Source organism: Pteropus vampyrus, unplaced genomic scaffold, assembly GCF_000151845.1.
Source record: "Pteropus vampyrus isolate Shadow unplaced genomic scaffold, Pvam_2.0 Scaffold18, whole genome shotgun sequence".
NCBI lineage: Eukaryota > Metazoa > Chordata > Mammalia > Chiroptera > Pteropodidae > Pteropus > Pteropus vampyrus.
In genome coordinates this window covers 11,729,570-11,744,058 of record NW_011888799.1, presented here as the reverse complement: position 1 = coordinate 11,744,058, position 14,489 = coordinate 11,729,570, and the positions used below count along the sequence as shown (strand labels likewise).

The following is a 14,489-nucleotide window of genomic DNA, read 5'->3' as shown; positions in this document are numbered from 1 at the left end:
GTTAACCAACGTCACCATAAATAAAATTAATTAAATAATTAATTTTTAAAAATAAATAATTGTTCCTACTTTATAGGATGTTATAAGAATTAAATCTGTTAATGTACATAAAGTGTTCAAAGCAGTGCCAACATACTAAATGATCAACAAACATTAGCTCTTATTATTCAGTGATAAGGAATGAAAGCCCAGATAGGTGAATTGATCAAAATGTTCCTTAACAAATCAGTAGCATATAGAAAAGATATCAGGTACCATAACTCCTAGACAATTACTCTTCCCAGATACATAAGGGGCTGCACAGTTCATGAAAGAAGCCTACCATAGGGGGAGGTATTGAAAAGGACAGAGCTTTTGTTATTTTCACGCTAGTTTCCCCTTTAACCTGTTTCTGTAATCTCTGGAGCAGTGTAGGCAGCCTTTGCAATAACTAGTGTGCTGAGAATGAGGAATATGTCCTAAAAACATTAGGCTTGGATGAGCGCCAAAGCTTTAATAGCACTCTTTGAACTGAGTCACATCGAATCTGGAACTATCCATCTTCATTCTGAATAATTACCAAGACTTTGAACCTGACATAAGAGCAAGGATAGCTACGAGGACCCAAATATTTGTAAATTAATTGCAGATAGAGATTGATTTGAGGAAATTAAGTTTCATATATAATAGCCACTGAATCATCTTGCAGTTTTCCATGTTTTTGGTTCAGCAATTAAGCATAATAAGGTTTATTAAATTTTTTTATCTTTAATAGAAAAATTTTCTTGTTCACTAAGAATAGAGAAATCCAATGCCTTTAAATGGCCATTTTATTATTACTTCTCTTTAATGGACTTTAGTAACCACCATTTCCAATAATCTGATAAAAGGAACACCCAAAGTAAAGCAAAGCAAAATTTAACTTGGATCTTTTGCTAAACATCCTTTTTATATAAGCATAACTAAAATAGTTCCTTACAGACACAAAAATAATTCATTCTTTTATTAAAATTACTATTTATTGAAGGTGTCATCATTTGGCACCTGTAAATACATTACATGCATTATTATTTGTATATGTGTGAGTGTATATATTCATTGTGCAATTCTCTTGTACTTCTTGTTTCTCTAAGATCTATGTTGCATATGAGAGAAAAAAAATTATTTCGGTAAGAGTAGAGAGAGTTTTAATAATGATTATAGATCACAGGGGGACAAGGGGTCTAGCAACAAAAGTAATAAATTAAGAAACAAGAATTTCTGCTACTTTTAAAATTCAGAAGCTTATTTACTTTGCATAGCTTTTATAAGAAACAGAAAAAGAAGAGAAAGATTAAATTCTCATATTTATATTCCTCAAACCTCCTATAGAAAATTTCCAATGCTATGAAATTTCTTAGACAACTAGTTATTAAAAATCATAATAATTCGCTGGAGATTTCATTAACCCTTTACATTCCCAAGATAAAAAATAAAAAAGCAATGTCCAGCATTTTTGCCCCAGGCACTGCTAAGCAGGAGTGTTCACTTTTTAAAGATGATGACTAAATTCATACTACTGTAGGGAGAGAAATATAAAAAGATACACTTTCTACCTTTTTCTTTTTTTTTTACTGAAAGACTCCAGAGCTGCTGATTTGACTGACTCTCTTCGGTCATGAAGATTCCTGTCCTTCTCTTTGTTTTATTTTTCTTTTTGGCCCCGTTGCCACCAGGTAAAATCTTAATTGAGTAGGTAAAATATTTTTCTAGAGAGAAGAGTCTTGATTGATGTCAACTGGAGGTATAAGAGTGACTAAATTACCAAGAGAGTGGTTTGTGATGGTCCCAGAAGTAAATCACAAGAAAGGACTTATGATCTTCCTAAAAAGTAAGCACTCCTGGTGAATCATATCATTGTGGGAGACAGTTTAAGGACTTGATCAAATGCTTTGTTCTCAGTCTGAGTGGGCTGTCCAGAAAGGCTAGCTAGCTAGGATGTCAAAGTATATTCATCTGGATCCTTGAGAAATAATGGGGCATTGTGTGTAGTACAATAACAGTGGATTTTCTACTAATTTACAAGAATGATAGATTTGGCTATATTATGTTGCAAATTTACTTCGATAATTCTAGTTTTAAAAAGTTGCTGTTTTCATTGATTTAGAGTCTAAGAGCATTTTAATAACTTTATTATCTTATGTCCAACTAAATAACAATTAATATTAACCATATAATAAAATGAATATGGTCATTGCAGTTATTGATACCTCGGTTCAGATTGGTTTCTGCCACCATGTTATTTAAACTCTTTCAACATTAATTTCTGCACTTGTGAATTAAGTATAATAATTAAGTATACCTTAGAGAATGATCATGAGAATTAATAATAAGCAAATGTGTAAAATGTCTAATATAGACTATGGATACATGAGATTCTTCATAAATATTATTATTTTTATGTTGTATTGAAACATCTTAGAAAATAACCTCTTAGTGCCTCATTTTGGAGGAAGAAACTCTTCTTTGACAACTATCTTCTTTGACAACTATTATAGGAGACAATTGAGGCAATATTTGCCCTGTTGGATTGCATGTGCTTGGGTTGTGTACCCTCCCTGTGTATTCATAACTCTTAGGTTGGATTAGTAGCCAAAAAATAACCACAAATGTGTCTTGATGGAGATAATTAAAAGAGTTGTTTTGACACATTTCAGACTACTTGAAATAAGAAAAGTATTTTTCTTGTGTATGCAAGAACACTGTAAAAACACATACCCAAGAAAATAATTTCACTATCTTAAAAAACAAAACAAACAAAATGAAAAGTCTAGCCACTTCTAATTTAGGAAGGGACTAGAACTTCAATAGTTTACTATTCGAACTCCAATTCCATTTTTTAGTAGCACAGATGAAATTAAGTGCACTAAAAATAAGTCTATCTTTGAGTAAATTTAAAAAATAAAACACCTAAGTATTTTGGATAAAATATTCAAATGGTTTCTATTATTTTATAATTAAAATAAAATTTCTCAGATAAAAATTATGAAGACTATTTTATTACATCCTTCTAAATTCAGGACACATTGAATTAAAGCCAGATTTTATTTTTACTAACCCCAAATGGGAGTTATTCTTAAAATAGTGAAGACTAGTATGTAAGGTGACTACATTTGGATAATAAAATATTACCTCCAGTTGTTATCATGATTTACATGTGTCCCTAGTGTCACTTGCTTTTGAAAAAAAACAATGAAAACCTTCATGGCATTTTCAGTATCTTCAGAAACCTACAAGACTTGTAAGTGTGCATGGTTTCATCTAAAAGTTGAAAAATTTGCAATCTCTTCTTATGCATAAATATGAATTTTTATATGATGCAATAGCTGTTATCTAGAGAGAAGCCATTTGTTGTTTTTGTTACTAGTTGAAAAATGCTAATTTACAATTTCATTTAAATAATGTTATTTTTTCTCAAACTACTGCTTGACAGCTGTCATCTTCTGTTTTTTTGTAAATTCCAATTAAGTCAACATGGATGCTTCACGCCCCTCTTGTAGGACGGTATAATTTGAAGATGCATTTTTAAGCCATCGAGATCATGTCTTTTCCCTCTAGCATTAAAAGCAATAAATAACATCTCTCTATATAATACAAATAAAGAGACATCATTAATTTAGAGTGGAACAACAATCACAATAAAATCAATTATATGGCAACAAAATCAATATAATATGGGTTTAACTTTTTTCTGTAAAGTGTAGTTAGTTACCCAAAGTAACAATTTTATGCTAACAAACTTTACTGAAATCAGAGGGCATCAATATATTGGGTTATCAACACCATCACAGTTGGGTCTTCTATGGTAAGATCCTGGGGGATGAGAGAAGAACACTATTCCATACCTTTTCTGCTAGTGTCTGATAATTAATCATTGTTTAATGCTTTTACTTTGGGGGTCTTCCTCCCTGAGTGATCTAATTTATAAATGTAAACGTTTCTTGAAGAAGTAAAACATTAACTCTTCTACACATGATATGAAAGAGTTCATTAATTGGCATATGTTGTGATAATGCAGGCTTGAGTGCTTACAGAGGAGAGGATTCTAAGAAAATGAAACATGAGGAGATGCTGACCATGGGTGACCAAGTTTACCCTTCTTCACTGTGTGTCTCAGAATGGCCATAAATGGCATCACTAGTACTCTCAGTAACCCCTTTTTACCCTGACTAGCCTCATAGTGTTGTATGTATTCAAAGAATCTCTTTTATCCCAGGGTCTGCTAGGGTTCTCTTCTTTCTTCTCATGAGAGAGAGTCCTAAAGATAAAAGCAAAATACTAATTTAAACAACATAACTTAATTTTTCCATTTTTGAATCCTAAAGTCAAAACTATTTGAGGGTTTAATTTCTTTTGAAATATAGGGGAAAAAAATTAGATGAGTAGGTAGCCATAGGGATATGTGATGTATGTTCCAAAATTACTCTGGTCTAATGATACCTGTTTAGAAATTCTCATGGAAAACTAAGTTTTACCCACTAGTTGGCCCAGTTAAAACCTGGAGAAAGAACTGACAATGAAGCAGAATATATTACAAAACTGTCATTGCCTGAAAAACAAATGTCTTCTTAAACTCTACTCCAGAGAAGAAAACTTAGCATATGCAAATGCTATAATAATCATCATGTCAACATTGTTTTATACCAAGTTTGGAACACTGAGACACATGTAATGCATGAGTAAATAATATGTGCTTTTCTTTTCTTTAAACAGTGAAATGTGCCATGAAAGACACCTATAGTTGCTTTTTCAAGAAAGGCAACTGTAGAAAAGAATGCCACAATTTTGAAAAACCAGTTAGTCTCTGCACAAAACTACAGGCCAAGTGCTGTATGTAGAAGTCTGAAATAAAGATCAGCATCTCTGAAAAATAAAGCACAGTAAGTATAAGGATTCCTAATGAATGAAGCCGAATTACCATCTACTCTTACACAGAACATATTGATTTCTTGGTCACCTGACACCCTTTGAGGAACCAGATTCCCTCCTAAGGATCTGACAACAGTAGGAAATATCCAATATATAAGGTGGTTCTGTGGAAACATGTCATCATTTTAGATATCAGTCCTCTATTAATTGGAAATAATGCTAAACGATGCAAAAAACTTTATTATTATCAGAAATCTTCCATTCAAAGGTGTCCAAACTGATAGGAACATCTATCCAAATGTGGAAGGAATTGAGAGAGACTAAAGAAATGAAATAGATAGGATCTTCAGCAGGTCATGGATCAAGGGACCTAATTCACTTCAAACAGGACTCCCTAACATCAGTCGAACCTTTCAGTTTTATGTATTTGTTATCTTCAATGGGAAATTTTAAAAAGAGGCCATGTCTAAAATTAAGGCACAAGTGTATGACAATGAAAACAGGCAACAGAGTGATCTGATGAAAGTTGGTAGAGTCCCATAGCTAAGACCTAAAGAACAGGGGACAAAATTCAGTTCGATCACTACAAAAGATAATTATTGCTCACTAAAAACATTAGTAACTTTATTAAGTCATATCTTTGTATTTTAAACTCTTCCATGGTTTTTGAAACACTTAGAGATATAGAATTGTTTTTGATTGTCACACGATTTCTATGAAATAATGCAATGTCCATGAACTATATCAGGTAACTAAGCAGAGACATGTATTTAAGGACACAAACCCTGGAACCACATTATAGAGGTTCTAAATCTGCAGAGCAATCACTGTGTAAATGTTCTTAAATTAACCTGATTTGTTAAATACTGCTTAGAGAGTTTGTGAGGGCATATAGTTAATTAAGCAATTATATACAATTGCTCTGTTATATAAAATAAGTTCTTTTATCTAATAAACACAATAAATTCAAATACAGATTTGCATACTTTCCTTACTTTGAAATCATTAGGGGCAGCTGGAGAGAGAGGGCAAGGTAAGTACAGAGTTGAAAAGAGAAGCCACATCTGAAACTAAGGAGCAGACATAGAAAATGAAAACAGGTAATTAGGGAGCTCTGATGACCTATATGTTTGTTTGGCTAATAGCACTTTGAATAAGTTTAGGAAACAAACTTTTAATTAGATGGATCTGGTAGCCAAGCAATACATGCCTAAATTTTTATTTCTTTTTCTTCGTCTCATTTTTTTTTTCTTGCACACAAAACTTTCCAGATTGACTTTAGCAACTTAAACTTTTATAAGGAGATAGAAAAGAGAACTCTACAACTCCTCAGGCTTGTATAATTTGCTTTCAAACTAATTTTTCTTTGTTTATAATCCATATAAGGAAAACTTGCTCTCAGATGACCTAGACCATCAGTTGTAAAACTTTTCACACATAAAGACCTCTTCTGCTGTAAATTTCATAGTTCTTCCCTAGGGAAGTAATTGCAATTTGAAGATCTAAAAAGTTTAAGAAATTATAATATTACCAGAAAATAATCTATATGTGCACCCAAACACATACACGCACGCACTCATATGTATGTGTGTATAAAGATAGATATGTAGGTAGGCAAGCAGATAGATACATAGATGATGGTAGATTAGATAGATGATAGATGACAGACAGATATGTAGATAAAGCTGCACAAGTTATTATTCATTTAATCTACAGATAGTGTTTGTACACAGTGATGTATTCACCAATCACTTTCAGTCAGTTTTCTACTGGATCTGGCAAAAAATTGGGTATCATTGACATAGACAGTTTTATAAAATGTTCATAAACTGGATACATCTCAATACCACAGTCATTAGGGGCATATAAGAAAAATTTTTAAAAAATGTTACTTGTCTAATCTGCATTATTAAATATGTCATATCCACTTAAGTCCACCAACACTAGCAGTCTTGTCCAATAACCGTCAGTCAAGCTTGCTCTATTCCGGCTCTGAAGTCAGAACACAAGCACATTAAGTTTAGAAAAAGCTACAGCCACCAAGGGATGCCTTCACTTAATTAGGGAACCGGCCACCTACTGTGGAGTCAGAAACCTGTTGTCATAGTGATTATTACTGACACCTGATAAAGAGATTATCTACCTAACCATAGAGCAGCTGCAGAAGAACTTATAATTGTCAATTATAACAAAAATGATATAACAGGTAGTGGTTCTTTTGCTTAAGTCAGGTGGTCCCATCTCTACCCCAATTGAAATTTTATTTTCTGAGTCTGATTTTCATACCTCGTTCATGGAAACTCCAACGTGTTTCAATAAATTTTAATCTCAAATTAAAAAGCATTGAGATTTTAATTCTATTCTTTTATAGAAGTTTCCAAGAATCCTTTTGCTACTTTTGACTATACTATCTTGAACAACATTTAATGTAAATTATTTTTTGCAGGAAAAGGAAAAACAAAACAACAAAATTGTTATTATATTACCTAGAAGCTCATTCATGGGCAAAAATTATGAACATAAGACAAATAAATGAAAAAGAGTAAGATTCATTGGTCTTGCTAAGCCTTCAATTTGGTAATTTATTAATTTATTAAATAACTGAACTAGCAAGTAAAAAGTCAAGAAAAAGGAAATACATAGATTAATGACTACTTTTCTTAGCACTTCAGAGAATTGAAATGAATGAAAATTATTCACCTGTTTAGAGGGAGAAGGAACCAAAAGTTAACTGATGCACTTCAATATAAATACTGATTTAATAGTCACTTAGTTTTAATGACTTCAGGACAACAGTCATAAAATCCTAATTCTTTTCACTTTTTAAAAATTTCCATTTAATCATATTCCAACCTTCACCAAAAAATGTTTAACTGCAATTGAGCATCAAAATGTAGTGTTAAACTTTCTTCTGGTCAAGTTGAAAAGAATCAATGATTGTATAGCTCCTATTTTCTAACTTTAATAAACTTTTAAAAATATACTTTTAAAATTTCTGATCATTCTAACTCATATTCAATTTTATAAAGTTGAGAAGTTGAAATGTTGGGTAACTACTATAGAATTGAAGAACATATTGCACAATTCTCAGTTTGAGAATTAGGTGTAATGATGAATCAGAGACTTTTTGCAGGATATCTAGCCAGGCCTCATTCCACAAGCTATGGGAACAAACAACAAAGTTAGACTTTGAGTCCCATTCAGTTGTTCTTATCTCCTCTCCCCCAGGGAGATTTTTCTCTCTGATGAAATCTTTAGTCATAAAGAGCTCATTTTGAATGTTTTTCCTCTTGGCTCCTTTGTACACTAGAGGCAGAGAAGGAAGTGCAAGGGGAATCCTGCTAAGCATTAAATACTGTATGTGAGCCAGGCGGACTCCAGCTTTCACACCTTGGGCTTGAAGTATACATTGACAACTGGGACATCTTTCTTGGTAATTCCTGAGATTACCTTCAGCAGCCCAATCTTAGCTATTGAATCTGAAAATAGTTTTTGTTAAATAGTAAATATATGAGCTTCTCAACTAATGGAAGAAATTGAGAAAGGAGCTTTAATTGGTTCCATATTGCCCACAGAGTAACAAGGAAGAGTGGCATATAGATAAATCACTAAAGTAAGTACCACAGCATAGGATGGAGAATAGTTAGAATGCATGACACAGGTAGAGCTGATGGGAGACTATTGAAATGATCCAGGTGTACAGAGATAAACACATAATCTAATGGGGATAGTAAACCAGGTTTGAGATATTCTAGCAAATGTTTTATTTGCTCCACATATCAAATAAAACAAGTACTCGTAAGACTTCAAGAGAAACATGTTATGCTATTAGATTATGTTTGTATTTTTCAATGTTAACTCAGAAATATTAAATAAGTAGATATCCTCTTTACAGTGGAGAGAAAACAACATTCAGCTTCTATTTGTCAATACTTTCTGGTTTGCAAGGGTACAGGCACAGACTACTTGTTTTTTATGTGGACTTGGCCATTTTGAGAACAAATAGTATATAAGACGAGCTCTAAAATTTTGCTTAAAACCTTCCACAAGTTCTCTATCACCCTGGGAATAAATCAGGCTTAAAATGCCTGCTCCTCATCCTATATTTTATATAATTCAATAACACAACTTCTTTCAAAGCATCATGTTCTCACTTCCTCTTCGTCTAGAATTTTCTCCTTCTTTCTTCACTTGGATAACTACTCTTTCAAGGCTAATCTTAAAAACCATTACCTGTGAGAAAACTTTATGAATCCCCTCCCTCTCCCTAAGTGACACACCTATTTATTCTATAATAACACTTTATTACTCAGAACTGTAGTTGCCCCTTTAGGCATCTGTAGGACTGTATTTCCCACTAGTCTATAAGCTTCATGAAGGTGAAGATCCGTTTTTTTTATTTACTGTGGTATTTCCAGGACCCATTTCCAAGAAAATGTCCCTTCTGGAATGATTTCATAATAGCAATTTATAGGGTAAATGAATAAATGCAAGAAGGAGAGAGAAAAGTGTAGGGAGAGAAAGAAAAAGTATAGGAAAAAATATGAACGTAATATTTGCTTCAGACCCTAAAGGCCATATAAAGCTCTAGGCCCCAAATCACTAACAATGATTCAACTCTTGTTTTTCAGAAAGTTGCTATCTGCAAACGATATGGTTGCTTCCTTAGCCAGAATATAGACAGAATGAGATGTCTAATCAAGATATGAATGTTATTGTCCTATCCCCTGGCATACCTGCTCCACATCCAGAATGCAACCATGTCTGGAAATGGACACACCTATTATGAAAGGTAGAAGAAAAAATGTAGCCTGCTAATAAGGCATGGATCATTTGGGCATTCTTCTAGTTCTAGTTCATGTACATTCTCAGCATCTTAATGAATAAAATTAAACTGCAAGTGACACTTTGCTGTCTCTGTGTATATTTATTGATGACTTGAGCATTGATTGAGAAACAAATACTTTCATTTTGTTTCCAAAATTCTGGAAAGTAGTGATTAAGAAGCTAAAAGTTATTCTAGGAGTAAAAGACTTATTTAAGTCAGGAAGGTGGGGAATAAAATATAATGATAAAGTCTTCATGGTTTGAAGTCAAATTGACTGGATTTGAATCATACCTTCTCTATATTCTTAGATGGGTGATTTGAATAAAAATCAATACTAACTCTCTAAGCCTTAATGTCCCTATCTATAAAATAAGAATAATAATAGCTCTCACTGAATAAGTTTGACATGAAGATTAAATGAGATAATTCAAGTAAAATGCGTGCAGTGTCTGGTGTATAATAAACATATAATCAAGATGCTAAAAATAATTATTATTACTGTAATCATATAAATAATACTATAATTGTTTGATGTTCCAAACCTGCTCTTGCATAAATGGTGTACATGTGTACAAAGATTACACTGTAATCATAAAAAAACCTACTCATGTGTAAAAAGATGAAAGAAAGTAAAATATCTTCAAATGTTTGTGGGTTTGAGAAGTCTCAAGAAAGAATTCCTATGGCAAGGGGACCGATAATTCAGTTTCTTGTCTGCTTTGTTTCTTATCTGTGCCTCGGTAAGGAGGGAAGTTAAGACTAGTACAAACTGTTCATATGATCTAGAAGTATTAGACAACATGATATGGTAATAAAAATTTTATAGGTTCTAAAACAATGCCAGGAAAACTTAGTGATAAAGCTCAAAGACACATAATTTAAAGTTTTATTACAAGGTACCAGGTATTTCCTAATTTACAATCTGTCTTCTTAGAGAATGAAAAAAAGAAAGGCAAGTCAAAAAGTAGCTGTGTTTTAGTTTTCAAATCCCTAAATTTGAAATGTTTTTGCAAAGCTAAAGCTTTAGATAAATATAGCAATGATGATGAAAATCATTAAAAAGTTTCAAAAATAAGTCCTTTCTTGTTTTTTTCCCATTTTATTCCAAAACATAATTGAACTCTGTAGGCCTGTTGTGTCATCATGTAGAGTAAACACTTATAAGGTTCCCAGGAGTACAGGTTCAGTCCACTACTTCTAAATAACCTCCTGACCAACCATAAATACAACTACTATTTCAACCATATGAAATAAATCCCTAATCTATATCCCTAACTTTTACTTCTTTCTTTAGCTCAAACTGCAAGTATACCTATTGAATATCTCTTAAGAAATTTCTGTAGATTCCTTAACTTTAACACTGTCAGCATAATTCCCTCTTCTCTCTCTCGTCTTATTTTTTCCTCTTCTTTTTTCTTGTCTCCTATATTGCTTATGATCACTATTAGCATTTCATTCCATCTAAAGGACAGGACTATTTCCTTTTCTTCTTTGTCTATAAGTACATTTATTCCAGTTCATAAATACTTTTTGAAAAAAAGTTTTTTCAATTCTTGAGAACACAGATTTGATCAAGCCCTCACTGTTAGCCAGCCTACTCTATGTCCATGACACATGTCCACATGTCATTTGTTTTTCAGGCTAGTCCCTACTCAAGTTACAGAAAGGGCCAATAAGAATTAAGTCAGTTACTATGTGCTAGGCACTAGGGGTATAATGTTGAATGGAAGGGAATGTGGGTTTCATGAGGACTATAACCATTAAACATATATTTATTAGTGTGATATGTGGTAAAATAATAAAAATTCAGGTTCTAGACTTGGCTTGAAGTGACAGGTTCTGGAAATAATGCATTTACAAAATGGCATTTTAGGCTCTGAGGAATGAGGACAAGATTGGCAAGATGTTGCTCTATGTTAGGAAGGAAGGTAGGTTGGTGAGGGTAATTGTAGATGCTTCTGGTAAATGTGTAAATTTGTGAGGCAGAAAAAAGCAAAGTCATATTACAAGTAACAGAGGAAACTCAATATGGTTGAAGAGAAAAGGAAGAGTCATACAGAAAGGAAATTTGGGTAAGACAATGTCATAAATGATTGTGAATGATGAAGTGTATGAGAATTTAACCTAAAGGAGGAAAAAAATGGGAAGCTAACCAAGAGGGATCTCTCTGACTACTGTGTGGAGAATGGAAGATGGAGGGTATACATACTTCTAGATAACTTAAGAGGTTGTTGGAATAATACAGATGAGAATTAATACTGAGTCAGAGAAGATTCCTGTAATGAAGATGAAAAGAATTGGATGAATGTTAGCTGTACATGAGTGGTAGAATCCATAGGAGTTGGAGATTAAAGTTATGTAGAAATTAAGAGAAAATAGTCCAGAAGTATTCACAGATAGTGCAATAGACCCTCCTGCTCTCCACCAGGTAAAAGTCTAGCTTGCTCACATTGAGTCTCTAGTATTGCTCAGAGGATCTATTTAGGATTCTAGAAAACTGTGTATCAGATTGGAGATTGACTCTCAAACTCAATTTTGTGTGGAAGGTTCATTTAAAGTGTGCTTATAATGAAGTCATGAATACTAGTCTTAACCTCAATCCTACAAAATAACCCCTAATCACAGCATCAGCCTAGTTCTCTCACATAATCCCTGCCAGTCTACATAATTTATGTTTGGGCTTTATTTTTTGCTATTCCTGAAATAGCGTGACATCAGCATTGATAATTAACAACCAATCCTCACCTGTTTTCTAAAATTACTGCTGAATTGCAGTTTTCATGTCCTGGAATTTTAAAACAATATTCCTTCTCTTAATGACAATGGTTTCTGATTTAGAAATTCAGATGTAGTCTGGATTTATTACACTCTTTAGTTTTGATGTTTGGACCACGGAGGTCCATATGTTCCAAATGGCAAGGCGAACTGTCTGTAGCCCCCATTTCCCTTGATGTCATTTAGTTAGCAGTACAGAATTTATTGTATTTGTCACCCTGATTGGCCATATTGTAATAGCATTTTATTTGTTGCTTCTTGTGCTAATGGTTTTCTACAATATTGTCACTTCACAACTTTGCCAGGTTAATTTTTAGAAAAGAAAAATTTTAAGGTCACTCTTATTTTTAAACATACTGATGATTCTTCATTTTTATACAATACTCCAGTTTCATAATGGCCTATTCTTTCTAATCCTCTTGTCAAGCTTTGACATCTAGTGACATTCACAACTCCAAGACTGTGCTTGTTGAATTATATTTTTTAAATGCCTTTCTTCACTTTCAGTCTATAAAACTCCTTCTTCAAATCACATGATGATTGTTATGTCTTCTATAAAGGCTTTCCTACTTCTCTATCTTTGGATTAAGCAATACTTTAAACCAGTTTTTTTTTCTTAATTTTTAAAATTTTCTGGTATAAATATGTTTATGTTTGAGATATATCATCTTTTCCACATTTTGAGTTTGGAAGGAGGGTTGTAGAAGAAAGGGTAACATCTCTAGAACATATCTTTTCTTCAACCAACAAATTTCATAATGTTGGTGTTATGATCTCTATAGTTACAACATGAAAAAAAAACTTTTTATTATATCTTGCACCCTAAATTAAACATTTTTAATTATAGCATCAAACATAATACACCCACACTTTTTAATGGTTAAATATTCTATATGTTTATGAAATTCTCAGAAAATTTTTATTAACCAGAACTCCATTATACAAAACCTTAGAAAATGTATAAATGTATATATTTATTTTGTAGTGAGTTATATAGTACCTCTTATATGCTACCTTAGAAACACATACGTACATCATTTATGACCAAAAAAAGTCTTTTCAGAGTTATTTTCTTACATGTTTTTCTCTGGCACAAGACTACAAGTTCCTTTGGCATAGAGATCATGTATAAATCATTTCACTATTTCTCTATATTTAACTATTAAGTTGAATAAATTAATAAACATGCTTCAGTATTTATCATAAAACTATAATCTCAATAAAAGAAGCATTTCATACATTTAGTTGTGATACTTTCAATAAGTATGACTATATAGATTAAGGTCTATATTTATGTCAAATTTTGAAAAATTCATTCTGTAAGAGTGTGGTATAGATATGTTTATGTTTGAGATATATCATCCTTTTCACATTTTGAGTTTGGAAGGAGGGTTGTAGAGGAAAGGGTAACATCTCTAGAACATATCTTTTCTCCAACCAACAAATTTCATCCATTATAATAGAAAAGACATCATTTTTAATCCATTATTTCAGAATTTATTTTAAGACATTTATATGGCTCACCTCTATGTTCCCAATCCTACCCGCATGGATCAAATAGAGAGAGAGTCATTGGAATTTCCATTCTAAACAAAAATTAAGGAAAATCATGATGACAAAATCGAAACATTATTTTACCTAATTATGTGCATTCTCATTGAAATTCCAAGAATTATAATACTTCTTCTTTAGTATTTCCAATTCTTTTGAGATATGATCACAAGAATTATAGTTTACTAGTCTCTGAATAGGTGATATTTATACTTACCAGGGAATCTGAGAGAAATATCCTCTATTCTGAAGAATCTAAAGGACTAAGGGATTACATAGAGGCTCACAGGCTGGTGTTAAAGTTGAGCTTCCAAGGTAGTGGTGAGGGGAAATAGGGAAGAGATTAACTGAAGTACCAACCTCCATTTATGAAATAACTTGAGGCCATCAACAGTGGAATAATTAATAAATTGAAATATATTCACACAATGGAATTCTATACAGCAAT

At 32.5% G+C, this 14,489-nt stretch overlaps 1 protein-coding gene across 1 annotated transcript; it reads left to right on the top strand.

The window, feature by feature from the left end:
• The first annotated feature begins 1,636 nt into the window (after positions 1–1,636).
• On the top strand, positions 1,637–4,856 carry DEFB133 (defensin beta 133). The gene is made up of 2 exons (XM_023527533.1): positions 1,637–1,694; positions 4,732–4,856. The coding sequence occupies exons 1-2, from the start codon at positions 1,637–1,639 to the stop codon at positions 4,854–4,856; spliced, it is 183 nt and encodes a 60-aa protein (XP_023383301.1).
• The last annotated feature ends 9,633 nt before the right edge of the window (positions 4,857–14,489 follow it).